This window comes from Chelonia mydas, chromosome 9 (assembly GCF_015237465.2).
Source record: "Chelonia mydas isolate rCheMyd1 chromosome 9, rCheMyd1.pri.v2, whole genome shotgun sequence".
Classification (NCBI taxonomy): Eukaryota; Metazoa; Chordata; order Testudines; family Cheloniidae; genus Chelonia; species Chelonia mydas.
In genome coordinates this window covers 80,313,260-80,335,599 of record NC_057855.1, presented here as the reverse complement: position 1 = coordinate 80,335,599, position 22,340 = coordinate 80,313,260, and the positions used below count along the sequence as shown (strand labels likewise).

General features: G+C 43.6%; 1 protein-coding gene across 7 annotated transcripts in view; it reads right to left on the bottom strand.

The window, feature by feature from the left end:
* LOC102944830 (pre-mRNA 3'-end-processing factor FIP1) overlaps positions 1-21,065 on the bottom strand; it is a 34,405-nt gene extending 13,340 nt beyond the window's left edge. Inside the window, exons 1-11 of one of the 7 annotated variants that reach the window (XM_037908421.2) lie at positions 20,599-20,670; positions 18,620-18,659; positions 17,287-17,312; positions 15,536-15,620; positions 14,722-14,831; positions 13,569-13,627; positions 12,210-12,320; positions 7,463-7,593; positions 6,343-6,467; positions 3,418-3,523; positions 1,441-1,639 (exon numbers count right to left, since the gene is read on the bottom strand). In XM_037908421.2, coding sequence (XP_037764349.1) covers positions 1,441-1,639; positions 3,418-3,523; positions 6,343-6,467; positions 7,463-7,593; positions 12,210-12,320; positions 13,569-13,627; positions 14,722-14,831; positions 15,536-15,547 — 853 coding nt within the window. In that variant the 5' untranslated portion in view covers positions 15,548-15,620; positions 17,287-17,312; positions 18,620-18,659; positions 20,599-20,670. The other 6 variants (XM_043521683.1, XM_037908419.2, XM_037908417.2 and 3 more) reach the window with 6 other exon arrangements.
* Between the last annotated feature and the right edge of the window lie 1,275 nt (positions 21,066-22,340).

The window sequence follows — 22,340 nt, the reverse complement described above, 5'->3', positions numbered from 1 at the left end:
GACGATTTTGGTTCCTCTCTAGAAAATAAATACTAATCTAACCCCAATTCACATAGGTTATCTCCAGGAAGGTGTGTCACACATTGCATCAAGTAGCAGAAATGGGAGTAGAACCTGAGACTCCTGACCCCCATAGCCCTGCTCTTACCACTGGACAATGCTCCTTTCCTTCAGGAAAACAATGCAATCCCGCTATCTAATCAGCCCCTCTCTAAAGTTAGGTGTGAAGCATACACCAATTTGTCACAGTTACATTTATTATACAAGGAACCACCATCCACTTGAAATCTAGTCACTCTAAAAATAAATTTAAAGTAGTTTCAGGTCTACAAATACTCAAGTCCCCCTGCCGAGTGGCTTTTTTTCCCCCCTTTTGTTGTTAAAATTTGTCTCCCCCTCTTGCTATTGTGTAAGATCCATACAAACATCAGAGGAAGGTGAGTGACTGTGCAGGAGAAAGAGAAACTGATTATATGCAAAATGTTGCCAAAGACACAAAGGGGGGATACCCAGACAAAAATAGAGGCACCCTCCCTCTATCTTATCAGGTTCTAGCCTCCTAGGCATTGTAACTACCGTAGGTAAAAAGCATTCTGGGAGATGTGATTTTTAAGTTAAGTGTGTCTTCTTAAGTGCCAGGTGCACTCAGCACCATGCCTACCTACTCAATCTCTGTAAGGGAGCACAAACTTGACGACATTGAGAGACACTGACAGCTTGCCAGGAGTCCATGGGAGGCCCCTCATTTGCACATACATTCACACTATTCTCTTAAAAGTGAAAAATAAAATGGGCAGAACTCTAATACCTGCTTACACTCTCAGATGTTTATACAAGTAATATCCCACAGTGACACAAGGTATGATAAAATGTATAGGATACACATATAGAAGGGATATGAACCCTTAGACTTCAGGGCACAAACTAACCACCACCCAACCTGAGTAAGAAAAACTTCCCCTCTAAGCAGATTATTCCAGAACTGTCCATTACGGACGGGGTGTCTCACCTTCCTCTGAAGTATCTAGATAGCACGCTAGTCTGATCCAATGAGGCAATTCCTATGTTCCTATCTTCCTTCAAAGATTAATAGAAATTGCTAGTCTACTTATCCATGTGTAAGATGCCAAGCAGCATGGTATCCAAGTGACATCAGCGACTGAAACAAAACACTGAGAGCCATTCAAGAGGAACAGCAGCCCTGAAGAGTTTGAAGGCATATATATATCTGAAGGCAGGGAGGGTTCCCCAGCTGTCTGAGTTGCAGTTTGAGTTAGCGGAATCTCAGTGATCTGATACATGGCTGCTCAACTGTCCCTTAACATTTCTTAATTATACTAAAGATTCCTTTGATTTCCCCAAGCCTCAGGTATCTGAACTTAACACACCCAGAGATAGCTGGGCAATCAAGATTGCTCTGTATTCAGAGCAAATACCTACCTGGAGGATGCAGAGGAGGTGGGACAGAAGTAACTGGAGGGGGAGGGTGCAGAAAGTGTGGTGGGGGTGGCCCAGCAATTGGGGGAGGTGGGGGACCTGCTGGTGGTACAAACGGCTGTTGCTGAGGTGGCTGCTGGGGCTGTGACGGTTGCTGGGGCTGCTGTGGGGGTTGTGGCTTATTTCCATGATCTCCAAGAACCTTTAAAACAAAAACAGACAGAAAATAGAAGATGGTATTTTACCCCTTGGAGCCTGCAGTCAGTGCCTCCCAGTGCTGGCAAAAGGGTCATGTGCCACAGAACCCAAGCACCCCAACATTACAGGGAGGGAGTAAGTCGGGGACAGTCTCAGCCTTTTAGACACACTACAGGGGAGATGGCACAAGCTCAGCATGCAAGGAAATGCCCTGCCAACAAACATCTTTGCTAGCATGAACACAGCAAGTGGCAGAGTCCAAGCTAGCTACAAATCTACTCCTATGCGAGATACCCCTCCCGCAGGGATGCACAGAATTATGACTGAATGGGTCACTTGCATGCCCCTTACGTTAATAATACCCTTAGAACTAGCCAAAAACCGGATCCCAAGAGGGGCTGGACACAGCCACTCTTGAGATCAGGCCCCACATCACAGCCCTCAAAATAAGAGCAGCCCCATTCGAGTGGTGATATGCTAACTCTTATTAAACAGACAATTCTGTTCAAAAATTTGTTTTTGAAGTGCATCCAATTTGCTTTCTTCACAAATACAGTATGGGGTCAAATTCTGCTCCTAGTTGCATCAGTGTAAATCCACCATCAAAATTAACGGAGCACTGCTGGAGTCACACCAGTCTAACTGGCAAGAGAATTTGGCCCTTTATGTTCACATTGCCACTATTTTAAAGTTCAGTATACAGCATACACCAAAATGATTTGGATATGCAGACACCAGCGCTCGGTAAAGGGAAGAAGAATTTACTAAGCAGATTTAGCCTTGATGCACCACTGGGGCCTACCCTTAGTAAAAGGTTTGTTTGCACTTTCCCAACATTGTTATTTTATAAAAGATTTTGGGGGGTCATGCACACTAGTTTTTTGCGTTGGAGGGGACAGTTAGGAAAGAATTGTTCTGGTCAGAAGGTTCTGGGGACTCTCTGAAAACCCCTCGCTTCTGTCTGCTGAGAATCCCAGCAGAATATGGGCAGACACCACTGAAGTCAATGGAGTTACACTGAAGTGAGATCAGAACAGGCCCACAGTTTGTAACTTGATCTTTTTGTCCCCTTTAAAGACATCATTAAGTAGTATAGTCCCAACACTTAGACTCTGCAGGGTGAAGAATGTCGGATAATAACTGACATGAATGTTATTTATTTTTTTAAAATGACAAAAAAAAATACATAAACATTCCCTAGTAATGTTGGAAACCCCCACACAACAGCACTAGATTAGTGCATGGGAATAGAAAAAGAAAAATGACCAGAATAGTTTTACTGTCCAACATGAGAAAAAGGTAAATGACAGCAATTAACACTGAAAGTAAATTGGATTGTTACAATTCTTTCAGATTTAAAAGGAGAACACATTAGTAACAAGGTATGGCTTTAAAAAAAAAAAAAAAAAACCACTAACAAATCCATCTAGAAACTTCACAGTTAACATTTGCTGAATATCATGATGGCAGTAGGGAGCTCGGACCCTCCTGTTCAAAACACAGAAGTCCCAGTGTGTGTGGGAGGGGTGGGGGGGAAGAGAACCTCCATTAGCACTGTAGGGCTGATGATACAGTTGAGTTCTGATTCCACCCATTAGGGGGGCAATGGCATGTGCATACGTTATGACTGGTGATTTATTTTGCAATCTTGACAGTGTCCATTTAAAACAAACCCCATATTTTTACAGAAGTAGACAGTCAGGAAAGTGCAGACAATTGCTCAAAGTTCATCTGAAAGTGCACGGGATATCAAATGTTTGAAGACAGCTTGAAGCTGTTTACCTGAATGGGATTTTCCTCTGAAGCGTGTTTATCGCGGCGTCTTCCTTCTACCCTCCTAATAGTGCCTGCCTGTCCACCAATCACATCAATTGTCCCACCCAGCTTCCTGGTACAAAGTAGATATATCTTCTCAGGTTCAGCACAGAAATTAGAAGTAACAGTTTTTCTTTTCCCCCCCCCCCGCAACAGAGAGCCCTCTCTCATGCTGGGAGAACTAAAGCAAAAAGGCCAAGTACATTCTTTTCCACCCAGGGAAAATCACTCCAGGCAGAGCTCAAACTGACAGGGAAATACAGTAGAAAGGTGGGGAATCCTTTGCTGCATGTGCACAACTTGAGCTCTGGCTACAGATAGAGAGTTAGGTCTCTTTAGACACCACTTAGTGCTTGATCCTGAGATGCGAAGAATACTCTACCAGCTTCAGAGGGAGAAGGGGGTGTTGCACATCTCCAGTTCAGACCCTGAAAACTGTCACTCACCTACCCTTCAATAAGACTACTCAAGTGAGTACAGGTTAAAGGATCAGGCCCAATGCCCTTGCAAACAGATCTAGCAGGAGTGGAGAGCGCACAGCACTTGAGGCCCTTAGACCAGAGACAGCTCCAAATTTGCACCATTTCATTATGGATCCATGCTAACCCTCATAGACCATCACTCTAAACCAAATACTCTCTTTGGTTACAATTCTGACTGTTGGACACATTTTTTGCCTCTCTATTCCTAGGCCCAGTCCTCCTCTCAAAGAAGTCAGTGAGAGTTTTACCACTGGCTGTAATGGAAGCAAGACGGGGCGTTATATTAATAAAGGGTGTTTGCATATAAACAGGGGAGCAGATTCTGCTGTTGGTTACCCTAGTTAGATCAAAATCAGCCCAGGATCTTTGTTTCTCAAGAATTTGTATCTTCCTGTTGCTTATTCAAAATCCTATACTGGGGACACAACTATTTTCACAGCTGTGATGTCACAAGCACAGGATTTGGGGGGGATGAAGGAGAAGCAGGAGAGTTGAAGGGATTTTAGGAATCAAACGTAGGTTTATGAAAATATTTTCAGTAATAAAGACCAAGTGACAAGGCAGTTGGGACTGTCTATCTGAATAGATAGGTTAGAGTTTCTTGTGCAGAGACAGCAGCTCATGAAGGGCCTGATCCTTTATAGGATGCAGAGTCCCCCTCCTCCCGAAGGCTGTGAATTTGCCATGACTTTTGTGACAGTAGCTGATGTTAGGACATAAACCCAGGTCTGGGCCATTCTAGCCAGCCCCTTACTGAGTGAAACTCCACCAGGAAATTTCAGTCTGGCTCTACTGGAAAGCCACATGAGCTTTTAATTAACTGTTGAAGTCATTTACTAAAAAGAGTTCACAGTATTTTAACTAACAATAAAGGATACTTGACTCCAAATAATGGGATCCCATTAAGTGTTGCATTCCCCCCACCCAAAGTTTGTGACTTCTGCATCTTTTGCCTGACAAAGCCATTGCAAACAGCACCGCCACAGTCAGCTTTTGCTGCAATGCATCCGGCGAGAAGTAGGATCACACCTAACACCTTCTACTGTGGTACAAGCAAGTTACAGAAGGGCCAGAGCTAAACAAAACTAGTGAAGTTTGCTGTCCTTCCCATTTCCACTGTCATTGGAAACAAGACTTTATAAACAAAACCTGCTGATTGTTGAGATATAGTAGCACAATAGATGTCCAATTTCATGGCATGTATCCTAGTGCCAACAGAGAGACGTGCTGTGGCTATAGCACCAAAGGTATTTAAACACATTGATTTTAATCCAGGTTAATCTCTAGATAAAGCCAATACTGATTCCATGTTAAAATGGACATTGCTAAATGTATTAGGGCTAGAATGTATTTTCTTAAAGAAAAAGGAACTTTACAAAGCCCAAAAAGGAAAGAAAAGTTTTCATTTATTTCAGTAGGAGCAGGTTGGATTTGCACAGACTTTGAGAAAGAATAGCATCACGTGCGAGAGCTGGAAAGTAAAACTGATCAGTCTGATTTCTCTGTCGAGAAGGCAGGAAATGCAAGACACACCTAACCGCTTAGACAGAAAGAAAGAAATTGGAACTTTAAAGTTCTTTTAGTATGAATAATCCAGAGCGAACCCAGGGAACCTCTCTTCTCATTCTACTCAAAGTCTCCACTGAAAAGAGTGAGACACAGGTGCAGGACTGGTTCCTAGATATGATCAGCAGAGGTGTGCAAAACATAGATTTTTAAAAGAAAAATCTGCTTTGGTTTCCTGTAACCAGGTTTCCCAAAGCTCCTTATAAAAAATAATCAGAGCCATATTGTCAGGAAGGTGACTTGTCTAGTACAGGTTTCCAGTTAGAATTACTAAAAGCCATTTTACTTTGTCTAGGGAAAAAACACCAAACTGACATCCAACTGATAGTATATGCAGAGCAGGCAGTTCAAAAACCAAGTAGCTCCTCTTGTCCATTACCAAGGCCTGAGCCAGCTCTGGTTAAAGGCAACGGAATGACTTATTGACTTCAATGGGAGTTGGACCTGGCTCTGGAAGAACCAGCAGCCTAACGAGGTGAAGCTCCATAGCAGGAAGACTTCCTTGTCTTAGCCCATCCTCTGCAAAGCTCCGCTTTGTAAGGCTGGGACCACGCAGCATGGCACCAGGCCTGCCTACCTACCCACATGGTGTAACAGTGGGGACACCAACAGGGTAGGGAAATGGAGATTTGAGGGGAGGGGTTTCCACAACTACACAGCCGAGTGTCATTGGGGAGGGTGATAACTATTGAATTACAGGGTAATACCCAATATAGTTTAAAAGTTGCTGCCTTGTTTGGGGTCCATAATAGACTCAGACAAAGAAACAGCAGGATCCCACTTGTCCCATTATTTAATACATTAAAATAGAGAACTTCAATGCAGCTTCCATACACTTCCTTACCTATTTGGTGGAGGCCCGGCCTTCATCCGTCCTCCTATCAGAGCCACAAAATCCGTTTTGAATTCCGTTTTGATAATGTTGTTCTCTGGTTCTTTCTCTGAATTTCCTGTCCTTCCTTGCTGAACCTGAGGAATAAAAAAAAAAAAGAGACATCTGTCTTTGGTTACCAGCTGAGTTATAAGTCATGAAGATCTGCTCTTAGTAGGAGAAAGAGGCTCCAGCGAGGCGCAAACCAGAACATTCATCTGCAATGATCCAATTGGACGACAAGGTTCACGCAAAGCAAAGATCCAATCTTCAGTCAATCACAGATTTTTGCATGTTAAATGACTTTTCCATACTTGGCCTACTTTCCCCATTTTTAATTCCCATTAGAAGCCCCAAGATATACCTAACCTGACTGTGGTCCTGTTTTTCCAGTCCTTAATTCAGGGAACTGGAAATTGGATATGGAGGCTTTTGCCTCTAGCTCACCCATTCAAATCCTGCCAAGTGACCAAAAGCTGTTACCATCTGAGGGCCATTCGGTGGCCCATGTGAAATGAGTTTGGTGGCCATGGTGGGCAGGAGTCCACATCACAAGAAGTGGCAACACAACTGGTGAAGTCTCGGCAGAGATGCCAAGGAGCGAATAGGCCAGGGAAACAATGCCCCTCACATCACAGCTGGCTCCTCAGACCAGACTTAAGTCAATGGTCTGTCAACCCTACACCTCTCACCAGCACTAAATTCACACACACACCAACTTGAGGGCTTTGGCAGTGTTACGTGCCCAGCTCCACAGCCGGACAATCTCGAGGGCACTGCCTTCTTTGGGAATACACCTAAGTCTCACCATCCCAGGGGATTTTTATTTGCCATCGTATCGATAACCTCCATGTTTGCTGGAGTGCCTCATTCAACCAGGCAAGGGAACAATTTATTAGCAGAGGGAGAGTTAAAAATGTCATCTCCACTAAAAAAAAATGTTTAGGTCCATCATTCTTGACAGCTTGCCTTTCAGTTAATATTCCAGGATCACATTTCTAAACCAGCTTCCATTTTTAGACTTGTACTTATGTGCCCACAAAATGAGCAGGCTTCTGTGCTGCACCCACACACTGGAGAGCACGTTACTTACTGTGATCTTATTCTCACTGCTGATAGGTGGAGAGGGATCCAGTCCAAGCTGAAGCCGTCGCTGTTTTTCACAATAAGCTTTCCACGTTTCTTCATTGAATCCATAATTAAAGTAATCCGAAAGGTCAGCACCTGAAAATGAAGCTACAAATCAACAGAGCGACTCTGGGAGTACACATTTGCACTCTCAAATGCTCCTGAAGTGCTTACATAGAGACTTTAAAATTTCCTATAGAGAATTAGACATGGGGTTGTTCTTCACTTTCTGTTCTGAACTTTGTATAGTGTTGGTGTGTGAGTTCCAAAACTGTTGCATTCCTCATAAGAGGTGGGTACTTCTTAGTAAAATATGAATGTAGGGCATGTAGGAATGAAATCAGGAAGGCTAAATCACACCTGGAGTTGCAGCTAGCAAGAGATGTTAAGAGTAACAAAAAGGGTTTCTTCAGGTATGTTGGCAAGAAGAAAGCCAAGGAAAGTGTGGGCCTCTTACTGAATGGGGGAGGCAACCTGGTGACAGAGGATGTGGAAAAAGCTAATGTACTCAATGCTTTTTTTGCCTCTGTCTTCACAAACAAGGTCAGCTCCCAGACTACTGCACTGGGCAGCACAGCATGGGGAGGAGGTGGCCAGCCCTCTGTGGAGAAAGAAGTGATTCGGGACTATTTAGAAAAGCTGGACGTGCACAAGTCCATGGGGCCGGATGCGTTGCGTCCAAGAGTGCTAAAGGAATTGGCGGATGTGATTGCAAAGTCATTGGCCATTATCTTTGAAAACTCATGGCAATCGGGGGAAGTCCCGGAAGACTGGAAAAAGGCTAATGTAGTGCCAATCTTTAAAAAAGGGAAGGAGGAGGATCCTGGGAACTACAGGCCAGTCAGCCTCACCTCAATCCCCGGAAAAATCATGGAGCAGGTCCTCAAGGAATCAATTCTGAAGCACTTAGAGGAGAGGAAAGTGATCAGGAACAGTCAGCATGGATTCACCAAGGGAAAGTCATGCCTGACTAACCTAATTGCCTTCTATGATGAGATAACTGATTCTGTGGATGAAGGGAAAGCAGTGGACGTGTTATTCCTTGACTTTAACTTGCTAACACTGTGGGAGACGGTGTCAAAAGCTTTGCTAAAGAAGTATGGGCTGGATGCACTACAAGGTGGGTAGAAAGTTGGCTAGATTGTCGGGCTCAACGGGTAGTGATCAATGGCTCCATGTCTAGTTGGCAGCCAGTATCTAGCGGAGTGCCCCAAGGGTCGGTTCTGGGGCCGGTTTTGTTCAATATCTTCATTAATGATCTGGAGGATGGTGTGGACTGCACCCTCAGCAAGTTTGCAGATGACACTAAACTGGGAGGGGTGGTAGATACGCTGGAGGGTAGGGATAGGATACAGAGGGACCTAGACAAATTGGAGGATTGGGCCAAAAGAAATCTGATGAGGTTCAACAAGGACAAGTGCAGAGTCCTGCACTTAGGACGGAAGAATCCAATGCACCGCTACAGACTAGGGACCGAATGGCTAGGCAGCAGTTCTGCAGAGAAGGACCTAGGGGCGACAGTGGACGAGAAGCTGGATATAAGTCAACAGTGTGCCCTTGTTGCCAAGAGGGCCAATGGCATTTTGGGATGTATAAGTAGGGGCATTGCCAGCAGATCAAGGGACGTGATCATTCCCCTCTATTCGACATTGGTGAGGCCTCATCTGGAGTACTGTGTCCAGTTTTGGGCCCCACACTACAAGAAGGATGTGGAGAAATTGGAGACAGTCCAGCGAAGGGCAACAAAAATGATTAGGGGTCTGGAACACATGACTTATGAGGAGAGGCTGAGGGAACTGGGATTGTTTAGTCTACGGAAGAGAACAATGAGGGGGGATTTGATAGCTGCTTTTAACTACCTGAAGGGTGGATCCAAAGAGGATAGCTCTAGACTATTCTCAGTGATAGCAGATGACAGGACAAGGAGCAATGGTCTCAAGTTGCAGTGGGGGAGATTTAGGTTGGATATTAGGAAAAACTTTCACTAAGAGGGTAGTGAAACACTGGAATGCGTTACCTAGGGAGGTGGTGGAATCCCTTTCCTTAGAATTTTTTAAGATAAGGCTTGACAAAGCCCTGGCTGGGATGATTTAGTTGGGGATTGGTCCTGCTCTGGGCAGGGGGTTGGACTAGATGAGCTCCAGAGGTCCCTTCCAACTCTGATATTCTATGATTCTATGAAGTGCTCTGGGACCCTTTGGATGCAAGGTTCAACACAAATTCAGGATATTGTAAGAGAGATAACTTATGTGAATTCATCGATTTAGTTTTTCAGAGTGGTATCCTATATTAGTCCTCTTATAATTCTACGGAGGAGTTTAGTGCTGATGAAAACTAACTGTGAGTGGCACAGAGACTTTTTCCACCTTAGCTCCGTCAATGCTTTTCTATTCTGACCTGGACTGCCCTTTGCCATTCTGATTAAAGATTCTCTACACCAGGGCCTGCCCATTGCATCAACTGTGCTAAACTGCAAGTGACCTTTATAACATGGTTTAGATCATACAGACTTATTGTTCAGTTGTGATCCCAGCCAGGATTTGAACTGAGGAGATGTGATAATTTAAGGGTTCTGTCTTTATCACTTGTGGATAATTTTATGAAATTGTATCAAGACATAACTCTACAGCAGTGTAAAACAGAAGCTCTTCCTAGCATTGTTAAAAAGTCCCTCAATGTTCCCATTACAAAGGTATTTCTAGCTTGACCAACTGTAAAACAACAAATCCTAGTTTAAATCCTTGAGTTTCAGCTAAGACTATCTGGCCATGATAAGGTCAGGATTTTGACCTTATACTTTCTTACACCCTCCTGCCAGCCACTTTTCCTGCTGCACCCCCAGGGCAGATGTATTCCAACTCAGGTGTAGCAACATGAAATTTACACATCAGCTTCATTGGATTAGATTTTGCTCCTTCATTCATGCTTTGATGGTGTGAAGTTTCCTTCCCCTCCCCGGCTTATTAAGGAGACACTATCTCGCTGACTGATCTTATTGTCTAGGACATAACCCAGAAGGCTGCCCAGGAAGAGGCTACTGAAGTAGCACAAAGAACAACCTAATGTGAATGTTAGAATATGGGCCGAGCTTGTGCTTTAATTTTACCTCAATTCATACTTCAAAGCAATATTATTTTATGACTACTTGGATCATTCCTGGTCCAGAGATGAGTCAGCAGGACAATAATGATCCCCACGCTCGTATCTCTGAACTTTACTGGTATCACTGCTCTAATTCTGTTCTTTCCTAACTTCTTCTCTTCCTAGTCTCTTTCACTTCGTAGTCAAATCCCCTGCAGAAAAAAAGGATATATTTTCTATTACATCTACACCAACACCCATTCATCACGAAGTGCCTACTGCTCAATACTGAAATAACACAGTGATTTGAATTTTCCATAGTCCCTCCTACTGCCCTTCATTTCAGGTGGGTGAGATGTATCAAACACATCTCATGCGCAGCATTCCAAAAACAAGTAAAATATTAGCTCCCCGCCATTATATGAAGGAGCGAGTGGATTTTATGCCCAGACTAATAGATTTTCATGCCAATTTTGCACGGATGCTATAATAAGTGTTTGGATCTCTCCTAAAAAATAACTAAAGTCCAGAAACACAGCTGAAAAATAGAAAAGACTTCACTTCAAGCATTTTATAGTTTGTACACAAGAGTCACTTTGATGCAGAAAACTCCCCAATACAAAACCAATATAAACAGAAGATAAAATAAACTTTCCATATTTTAACCTTATGTTACATAACAATTTTTATCTATAGATCTCAGCGTTCTACAAAGATGAGTATCGCTATCCACATAATACAGAGACACAAACTGAGGCATGGAGAGTAACTCACCCAGGGTAACACAGTTAGCTAGTGGCAGACCCTGGAGCGGAACCCATCTTCTGACTCAAACTCTTGCCCTGTTACACACTGGCAGGAAACAACCAATATTTCCCTCCAATGTGTAAATCAGTTTATTTTCCTTACTGGGTTGTTTGGAGGCTTTTTTGATACATCAACTCACATTAGAGATGCTCCTGTCAAGAACTGAGTGTGACTGCTTTCCTTCACAATATATATGGATTATGCCACAACTCCCACTGACAACAACAGGAATTATGTGGGTGAATGCTAACTTGCTAAGAACAAACTATCCATCCCCATGCTCCTTCATGCACCAGGTACTTCCCAACTGAAGTGCTGACATTCCAAAGGAACACCAATGACAAGGCTGCACAAGGGGTGTCCTTGAGTTCAGCCAGGAAGGGCTAAAGCATGCCAGCTGCTGTGCATCAAAAAGGAGACCATCTCTCACCTACAGCCAAATCCTGATCACACAGAAGGCAACAACAAAAAGTCCAACTGACTTCAAGATTTGGCCAAATGCTATTATACTGCTACCAGAGCTGTATGTTCTAGGAAACAGAGGGTGAATATAAAGACCAGCTACTTTTCTTTAGGAAAGTAAGAAACAGAACACAAGTCTAGCCCAATTTCTTCTGATCACTGCTGAAATTGGCACATGGCTCAGTAACTCTAGTTAGCGTCAGTAATTGCTCAGAACAGGAGTCAGAGCTGAGCACTAAGGGTTGTTTGGATTTCCCCCTCCATCCCCCATGGCAGCAACACTTTGTCAGAAACTATACATGAAAAGCAAAATAAAACAGAACTGCAGAAAATATTTACCACAAGAAACTTTGAGGCCCCACCTGGTTTCCTCCACGGTTTGTCTTCAAACGAATCTAAATCCACTTCTATTACAGGCAATCCATTTATATTCCCTGTGGCATCTAGATCAATACCTTTGGGCTGCAACTTGGCTTTGAAGAGAGAGAAACTGTTACTGTTTTTAATGCAATGCTTCTAATCCACCAGTTTGATGAGCGAATTATTCAGTTTAAAATAGCTATTATCTGCTATGAATTTAACATCAGCTCTGCATCTGTCTATTTCTAAATGTAACCAGATCTAACTTTCGAGTTAAAAAAAAAACCAACATAGTGACTTTTCAGTGACTTGTGAATAGATGGCCATGGTGTTATAGCTACTAAACCTGGAGAGCTGGAAGGAGAGGAAAAAAAGACCCCCCCAAACACCAGCAATATAGATGAACGAAATAAGCCATTTAGGCAACTCTGAGATTTAGCTCAGAAGAAAATATTCTTAATTTTTCTCAAGATCATTCAGTACAATCCCCACCCCAACACACGCAGACAGGTCTACTTTTAATGTTAGTTTTGGGCTTGATTTTACAATAGGCCAACAATCCACTGGAGCCAAAGGGAGTCTCTGGTGCTCAGCACTTTGCAAGAAGAAAAAGACTTTGGAAGCAACTACATCTCAAGTCTCCTCAGCCAGAGTGAGGATAATCACCACAAAGAGACTGGGAAAAGGGAAAACAGGGATTGCAAAAAAAGACAGTCTCCCATATCGAAAGGAAAAGAGGGGTAAAAGGGAAGAGGACATTGCAGAGATATTTTAAACCCAACATATGATGTAGAATACAAACTGAATGAGGCACTGAGGGCTGATTCCAGCCAACTAATTAGTAAACAATCAAGGGCCAGATTCTTGTGCCCTTACTCCTGACGATTAATATCTTACACTGCATGTAGCCCTACTGATCTCAGTAAGCCAACTCATGGAGTGAGGCAACACTCAGTGCAAGCAAGGCTAGTAAAATCCAGCCCCAAGCATTTATTCTCTAGTAACATCCTGTACTGGACAGATGCTGTGTTACACAGGGATTATTGTCTTTTTTCCCCCATTTTCAGTTTAAAACAGCAATTACAACCTGGCTGCCTGGCATTTCCAGGTGATCAATTACCAGCTGGCTGTTCCTCCAACACATGTTGGGCCATCAATTCTCCCCAGCCAGCCATTAATCTTTTAGAAACCCATTGCACAGAGCTCACTCTTGCTTTAAAGAAGATACTTTAATTTCACACAACCTTCAAAAGAGAGAAAGCAATATTTTTCGCTGTTCCAGCCATTTATGCCAGAGACTTCAGCAAAAAACCCGTGCAAGAAGCGTGAAATACCCCAAAATACAGAAGGTAAAATAATACCTGAAGAGGATGTCCCATAGCCTCTACCTGTTTTTAAGTTCAGATTCATAGGAGTCCCCCTAGACAGAAAAGAATGAGAAGAGATTTGCATCAGTATTTCAATATATAGATTGGATTTTTTGTTGTACATTCTAGCCTTAACATAAAGAGTTGTCCCAACCAACAATGCCCTTTACCTTATCTTAAGACTCCATTACTTTAAAAATTAAATTGCACTGTTCATGTAAATCTATTGATGGTGGAGAGGGCAGCATACTGAAATGGATATCCAGCAGCGTACATTCAGATACGCAGCAACACACAAGACTGTCTGGACTCAGAAGCAGAGCCTGATGATTTCCCCAGTGTTGGTAGGTACCATCCTGCCAGAGAACACGCTTGTGACAGATTACGAATTAGGATGGAGCTGGGCAATGGGGGAAAGAATTGTAGCAGCAAGTCCGTACAGAATATGTGAAAGGAAGGGAGCGGTCTGATTCACAACGAAAAACACAGAATCCAAAAAAGGATGTTTGGAAAAATCTAATGAATCAAAGAAGGACTGAATGGGGCCATCGCTCTTTAGAATGATCCATAAGACCCCAAACCTTTCCTGCAAAAGCAGAGGAGAGTTATCCTTGCAAAGAAGGATTACAATATACTGCAATGAACAGGTAAAAGGTTTCCTTAAGACAATGGTTGCCAGCAGCAACCAGAAATGCTGCCCCCTTATTTCCATCTAATACAGAATAGCTAAGTGTTATTCAGACTCAGATTCTGAACCATCTCAGTGACAGGTGGCTGGTTTGCAAAACTGGTCTCACCATTCCTCAGCTGTGAAGAATTGGCCAGCTGAAACAATTAATTAATTCAGGACTTCGATTTAATTCATCTGCTGTTTAGCTTGATTCTTTGTTTAAATTCAGCAAAACCTCAGGAATCAAAATAATATTAAGGTCTTGCACTACTTCCCACCTTCTATTTCACTCAGTCAAGTGCTCTACCGATATTAATTATTTAACATGATGGCAGTTGACATGGGGAGTATTAGCCCCATTTGTAAAATGAGTCACCCAGCAAGCCAATGCCAGAAACAGGCACTAGCCATTAAACTCACTGACTCTTAAAATGGTAAGATCAATAAACAGCAGGCACTGTAACCAGAAATACATACATGTATGATGGTGCTCCTGTTTTAATGTTGCCAATGGTAACTTTCACATCATCATCATCATCACTGTCGCTATCACTGTCTTCCTCCTCATCTTCACCACTTGGAGGGGCCTAACAGTAACAGACACATGAAGACTCATTGATACTTACACCCAAGAAATTCACCTGGATGAGAACACAAGTCTTAAAAGCTCAATAAAGTAGTAAAAGTTAGGAAGAATTATTCTGTTACAAAGACGTCCTTTTTCACTTGGTTAATAATCAAGAATATTTTTTACACAATTAATAAATATCTTTTCACCTTTTATCCAAGGATGTCTGAATTATTTTCAAACTTTAACTGCCACCGCAGCCCTGTGGGGTTGCCTAGAAGTGTTACTACACCAGTTTTGCATATTAGGCTCTGATTCAGGCAAGTGCTTAAGCACACATTTAATTTTAAGCATGTCGTTAACTCTCACCAATTTCAGTGGGGTGTTATCCTGAATCAGGGCCAGAGAAATTAAGGTACAAAGGAGTTGAGAGGCTCAAAATGAGTAATCCCAGGAGTCAATGGCTGAGTCAGAAGCAGATCTTGGCAATCCCAACACCTAATACTCTGACCATTGGCGTTTTAGGCAGAAAAGCTATATGCTGTAATTAGCACCTAGAATTGCTAATTAATAAGTTGTTATGGTATAGGTGTAATAAGTTATATTTATGACAGATAGTAGCCCCTTGTTTCCTTGAGCCTTGTTATACACCAATATTTATAAGCAGTGAACATGCACTGCACAGCAATAGCCACATCCAGCAGTTACAGCTGTAACACATACATGTTGAGACATCTCTCGGTCTTCACTGGTGACAGGCCGGCTCTCCTGAGGAGCATCTTGCAAAGGATGAGAAGATTCTGCATGTCTACCAAATATAACAGACCAAAATAAATACACTTGACCCATGGAGCAACCTATTCATATGTCCAAAGTGCCCATCAGTACAGAATCAAGATAACATTCTGATCATAGTTTTACCAAGAACATATTTGATTCTGGTGACTGGTAGTAGAGTAGTTAGCTCAAATTCAAACTCAGCAGGTTTTGCTTTTTTTGGTGAAAGCCAATTTAGAGTTCCTGAACGATGCCAAGTGGGCAGCCTTGCACACCAAACACTTATTTATCCACAGATCAGCTAAGACACTTGCAGGAGCTCTGAAAGATTATCAGTGTGCCTCAACCCCACTACTTCTAAGGGTTAGAAGATGGTTCAGTCTCCATGACCCATTCAATCCTTGGCCTTTCCCTGAGACTGCCCACAAGAGTGCCAATTATATAAGCATTTTAAAGTGAAGAGGACACCTGCCCAGTAGGAATTAGATTAAGATCAATTGATTCCCTTTCTACAAGCCACCAAACATTAACAACATTCAGTTATTAAGGACTTGGACTGAATTGTAACCAGTCACCTGGAGATTAAAAGATAGGTAATTAACAATCCCTAGACCATCCCATTTCCTTATTCATTGCAGATTAATCCTAATGTCAACTATTGCACTTTCAGATTTATGCTGTTAACTAAAGATTGTGGAGCAAATGTTAGTATTGCTTATTGCATTATCCAAGCAAGCCAGTCACAACAAAAATCATATGTACCTTACATGTTATGGAACTAAAAATCAGAAGGCAGTGTATTTAGCCATGGAACTGGAAGAGTTATTTTGAAATTTTAATAATAGAATCCTTTTTTAAAAAGTTAATTTAACTGAGGACTTAAGGGTCCAAACATTCCAACACTCACATCTGAGCAAAGCTTATTACTGGGAGTAATCCCATTGAAGTCAACGAAGGTACTCATGGGAATAAGCACCATGCCTGTTAGCGAGTGTTTCCTCCCTTTGGGGTTAGATCCTGCAAACACACGACACATAGAATCCACACACTGAACAGATTAAAGCCATTTCAGAGGCCGCACAAAAGGAGACACCCTCTAAACAAGGAAGTCAAAGATCACTTTGACATCATGGAGCCCAGCAATATAAAGTCTTGGAAGTTGTTACCAAGAATCAAATAAAAAAGTCAACCCACTGCAGTTTTGGAAGCTAATGAAGCTCTCTTATTAGGAGGCTAGGAAGACAAGATTGTGGAGAGACAGACAGACCTGGGCAAACAGGCTAATGAATTCTTTATCAGCTACACAGTCATGTTGGGGGAGAGGTAGTGAAAAGTTTCACAATTAAACAAAAGTACAGACAAAGATTTCAGCTGCTGTCCTAGTAAGCATAGGTACCAGTATGGACAAATTCCTGAGGTGGTAGCAAAAGCACTTCCGTTACCAATTAGCATAACAGGCTTCAAAAAGAAGATCAGACTCCACAACAACTCCAAGGTCACGGGCATTAAGTCATTGTGCAAAGATAAAGAGAAGTACCACTGGAGGAAATTGCCAGAGATGGCTCCCCAAAACCTTTGGCATTCTTTTTACCAGATCAAAAGCAATTAAGAGCATTGACCTCAAACCACAGAATTGTCTCAGAATCCAAGGTCATTGAACAGCCAGCACTGAATTAAAGAAAAGCAACAAATGTTACCTTCAGCTTCAAATCACACGAAGTATCTGTGGATGCGTATTACAATTTGTGAATTGAAAGTTCAAGGACACATCTATAAAGTAATAGCCACTTCCTAACCCCTTTCCTACAGTTTTAAGAAGAGTGAACAAATAATCACTTTGACAGGATTAATGTCATCAGTTTTATGTTGGTAATAGTCCTGGGCATTTTATTTCCATCCCCTGAATCCCAACATAACCCTTTGTGCCAGTTATAAAACAGCCCCTTTACAGCACTGCTATAATATCACAAAATCCTCTCCATCAAGGAATGTCAAGAGATACTGAAGACATGTAATTTGGTGTACATTGTCTTCCCATGGATAGTCAACATATTCAGATAGAACATCATACTCGAATTTCAATGGTTAACAAATATCAGGCGGTAATGGTTAACAAAGAGTTTAGCAACCCATTTCATTTCACAGCCCATACAAAATCTATACGTGGGGCAAAGATTCAAAATGAGGGCTATAAGAAAAATAAGAGCAGGAAGCTAATAATAAATAGTAATAATAATAATAATAATAATAATAATAATACTTTGCATTCAAGGTTTTACAGTGATTTGCAAAGATACATAAACTGAAGGATGTAGCTACTTTATTTTGTGGAGCATTTCTGATAATCTCATGTAAATCATAAAGAGATAAGAACACTATTTATGTAGGTTAGTAGTACATTTATGTCTAAAATCAGAGACTATCCCTTGTCACGAGGGATAGTTGATATTATGTTTGCTAAGTAACCGTGCAATAAGATAGTCTACAGTTTGCTTGTGTGTGTTCATATTGGTTGAATGAGGATACTTGCTCCAAAGAGGATAATATTCATAATGGTCCCAAAGTGCAGCGAACACTGCGCTCAATTTTCTGCGTTGCTGAGCACCCTGAACTCCAGTTTATGGCAGCTGCTCAACAATCCTGAAATTCCTATCATATGTACACATACAAAAAACATTCAAATGCAGACACCTCTGGGGTGGAGGGAGGCACAGCTGGTGCATACCACACTGCACAAGTATAGTGGAGGAGGGGGAATTTTGGTCAAGGATACTGGGAGAATTCTCTAATCTTATGAAAAGTTACACTGGATCCTTAATATCACCGCAGAACTTGTTTTTGAAGGTCTCATCCAAAAGATGTCCAAACAGTAAAGTTCATACAACTCAATTTGTTGCAGTACAAGGGGCTGAGTTGACTTTGTCAAGATCTGAAACTAGGCTCAAGGTATCTAGGTATTACAAGCCTGATGCTGAGACAAAGTTCTCCCAGCAGATACAGTTATTATGAGTGGATAGTTTATGGACTTACCCAGCAATTGGTCCATCTTCTTGCTTACCAGTGGTGTCATCTGCAAATATGATACAAACAACATATTAAATCAAAAACCAAAGAGATCAGAACTTATAACGCAGTCTGGGCCTTTTGGGAAAAAACTGTCATATATACACACACATTATAAAGTAATGCTTTGCTTTCAAGCAAAGCTCAATATGAAATAAAGCAATGAAAAAGTAACATTACACATCCTTGACAACTCACAGAATTAAAAAAGGCCTTTTTAATGCTAGACCCCAGATTATGCAATAGAATGAATAAAGGCAGCTATCAAGCCAGGTATGGATCTTGGCTCCAAGAGTCTTCACACATGTTTTTCTGTGGGAGAGACAGACCAGGCTAGGTGGGAACAGGACCTCAAGTCAAGAAGTTTTCAAAAGCAAAAATCAAAAGACCAGAAAACATATTGATCTTAATTGACAAAAAAAAAAAAAAAAAAACTTAAAAGGCTCACAATGGTAGAAAACACATGGAGTGATGTATGCATTGAAAAAGATGCTTGGTAACTGTTCCAAGAATGCTCTGCCAGCAAACCCAGGCCCTGACCCTTCACTTGGGTACATATGGAGCCCCAAGTGGCACAGGGGTCCACTTGCATCAATCCAATTACAGAACTGGGGCCCAAATATGCATTTACTTGACAGATTTTAAAAGTTATTATGCACGCCAATGTCTTGCTATTAGAGTTTCATTCTGCCCCTTTTCATTCTTCATTACCCTATTACCTTAAAAAGTGATCATATACAAGCCAAACAATGCTACACTGTATTAAACAGCATCAAAGACTGTGACAGAAATTAACCAGAGGAAAAAAATTCTGATGGAAGGTCAACTCCCACTCCAGCTCACCCAGCTGAGGTAGTGGATTCAGACTTACTATTATTGATATAGTGCCATAAACATGCATGGCAAACAACTGAAAGTAACAAGTTTCTACTCTGAAGGAGTTTACAGTCTGGAACAGACATAACCCAGTAAAGGATGACAGTAGTATCACACATGATAGCTAGAACAACAAAGTAAATTAATAGGGCGTACATATGTGTGTAGGTACATACACACTTCAGCAAAGGGAGGGAGAAAAATCCATAGGAACCCCGCCACACAATTTTATGTGGGAAACACTTAAACACTCCAGTCATGCCATGGAGACTATAGAAAAAACCTAAAACTGATAGACAGGTTAAATAGGTAAGAGTCTTTCATTTGATTGTGGTCTATCAGCAGTGCCACAACCCATGATCTCTATTCCACTCCCAATATAAAATCCTGCAATGGTCAGTGGAATCTTATACAAGACCATCACATAGGGCATGTACTTGGTTGGGTATGGACAGGCTCCCAGATAAACCTAAACACCTATCAATTCCATCATCTCTTCAAGAGGAGGAGGAGGAGAAGAGGATGTGAGGGGAAGGGAGGTGCCCAGAAGCTCAGGGGGGAGGGAGACCATAATCTGGAGAGTGCCTGTGCTCTATCCTAGTTTACTTTGCCTTCTGGCTAGTGAGAGCTTTCATGGGTTATGCCTACACAGCATTACAAACCTGGGTCTACTGACTGTTTCCAAGCCTGCACTTGAGCATCCACACTGCACTGTTAAGCCTGGCTTTACAATAGCTAGACCCCAGTCTCACAGCTGTGCTAACATGTCTACACTGCACTATAAAGACTAGGGTCTGTGGCTTGAGCTGCGTCCACACTGCCAAACGACCGTGGCTGGACCCCAGCCATTCCAGGGCTGGGGGGGGCCCTGGGCGCTTGCTGGCCCCAGTCAGTGTGGGCGGGCTGGGCCCAAAGCCGAGCCGGAGCCTGGGCGAGGTGCAGTGCGGACAGTCCCCGTGCCCTGCCTGCCCGCCCGCCCGCCGAGGGGTGCTCGGGCGCAGGGGAGCATCTGGCACAGCGCATCCCCCGCGGCGACTCGCGCTGGGCTCGGCCGCCGCCCGGCTACCTACCCCCGTACAACCAGTGCTCCTCGTCCTCCTCCGCCTCCAGCGGCGCCGCGCCCGAGGCAGGGGGCTCCAGCTCGGTGGCCATGGCCGCCGCCGCCGCCGCGCCCTGGCCTGGGGGGATGCCCCGGCACCGGCCGGGCGGGAGGAGGGCGAGCGGCCTTCGCCGCCACAGGGCCGCGCCGCGCTCGGAGGGGACGCGCGGGCCTGGCGCGCCTCACGCAGGGGGCCAGGCCGCGCCGCCCCCCATGGCCCCGGTGCGTCCGGCGCAGTCCCAGCCCCGCCGCCTGCACGCGCCGCTAACGGGCCGCCATCGCTCTTTCTCTGGAGGAGGAGGAGGAGGAGAAAAAACCCGCGTGCGAGCCCGGTCCGCCGGGTCCTAGCGCCGCCGAACTGCCCCGCCGCGGGAGCAACAAAAGGCGCTCCGCATCCCAAACGAACGGTGCGCTTTCTGCTACTGCGCATGAGCAGAGGGCGGCCTGCCTTCCTACTGAGCATGCGCGGAGACCTGGCGCACATATGCCGTGGGAGAAGTGAAGCCACGGGGAAGCGCCTATGCCCTCAATTTTTGTGCCCTCGGTTTTCCATTGGCGCTTAGCTCTGCTCTGGGCATGTGCGGGGCGGGGTTCGGTCGCTTCCTCGCGCCTCAGCGCTTGAGGTGGGGGGTGGGCTACAGCCGTGGCGCTTTGGCAGAGCGGGAGCTTGTCCCTCCCGGCCCAACCCCCTGGGCGAGGACCGTCCCTGGGCTCGTGGCCATCCAGTCCCTGGAGCGCGGCCTTTCTCAGGCGACGGGCGCTCGCTGTGCAGCACGGGCTGGGGAAGGACAATTCCCAGCTGGAGTCACCCAAGCCCATTGTGTGCGGGGGGGAGACAGGCTCAGGGTTTCCAAAAGAAATAAAATAAATGGATCAGGCAGGGGGAGCTGATCGAAAAGTCAAACCGAAATGAGGCAAAACTGGGGAGAATAGAATGGGCGAGGACTGAACAACATTTAAAAGGCAGAGCTGAGCATCTGTAAAAGTAAATGTAAAAAGCAAGGCCAGGTCAAACAAAGCAATATAAACGGGAAAATCACCGGAGCTCACAAGCCATGATTGTTAGTAGTAGAATTATGTGTTGTGGTAGCATATCGGAGCCCTACTAATAGGGCAGAACCCCATCGCGCTAGGCACTGTATGCACAAAGAACAAAAAGATAGTCCCTACCCCCAAAGAGCTTACAATTTAAGAGGCATTTGGCATCAATCAGGGCCCAGATTTGCTAATATTAATGCACATGAGTAGTTCCACTGAGTTCCTTACATAAGGGTTAGATAATGCAAGAAGATCCACACAGATGGATTATTGTACCCATGTGGAGCCCTGAAATTAATCAGGTCTCCGCAAGGGTGCAAGGATCTGGTAGGGCATTTCCACTTACAGAATCTGGGCCGCACTGTGTAACTGCATTTAGGATTAATTGGTTCAGACTTACAAAATTATTGATCACTGTTGACCATTGTTTGAGCAATACCTATGAAAGCACAGTGAATTCTGGCCCCTATCCTGCAAACACTTACTCACTTGCTTAACTTTAAGTCAGTGGCACTAATTGTGCTTAAAGTTAGGCATGTATATATATTTGTTAGATTGGGGACTTTGACTGTAAACTCTTGGGGGCATGAACTGTAATTTATTATAAATTTGAAGTATGACCAACCCTGAGCATTAAAAAAATCCATGAGTCAGCCCCCTCCCAAATCATGAAAT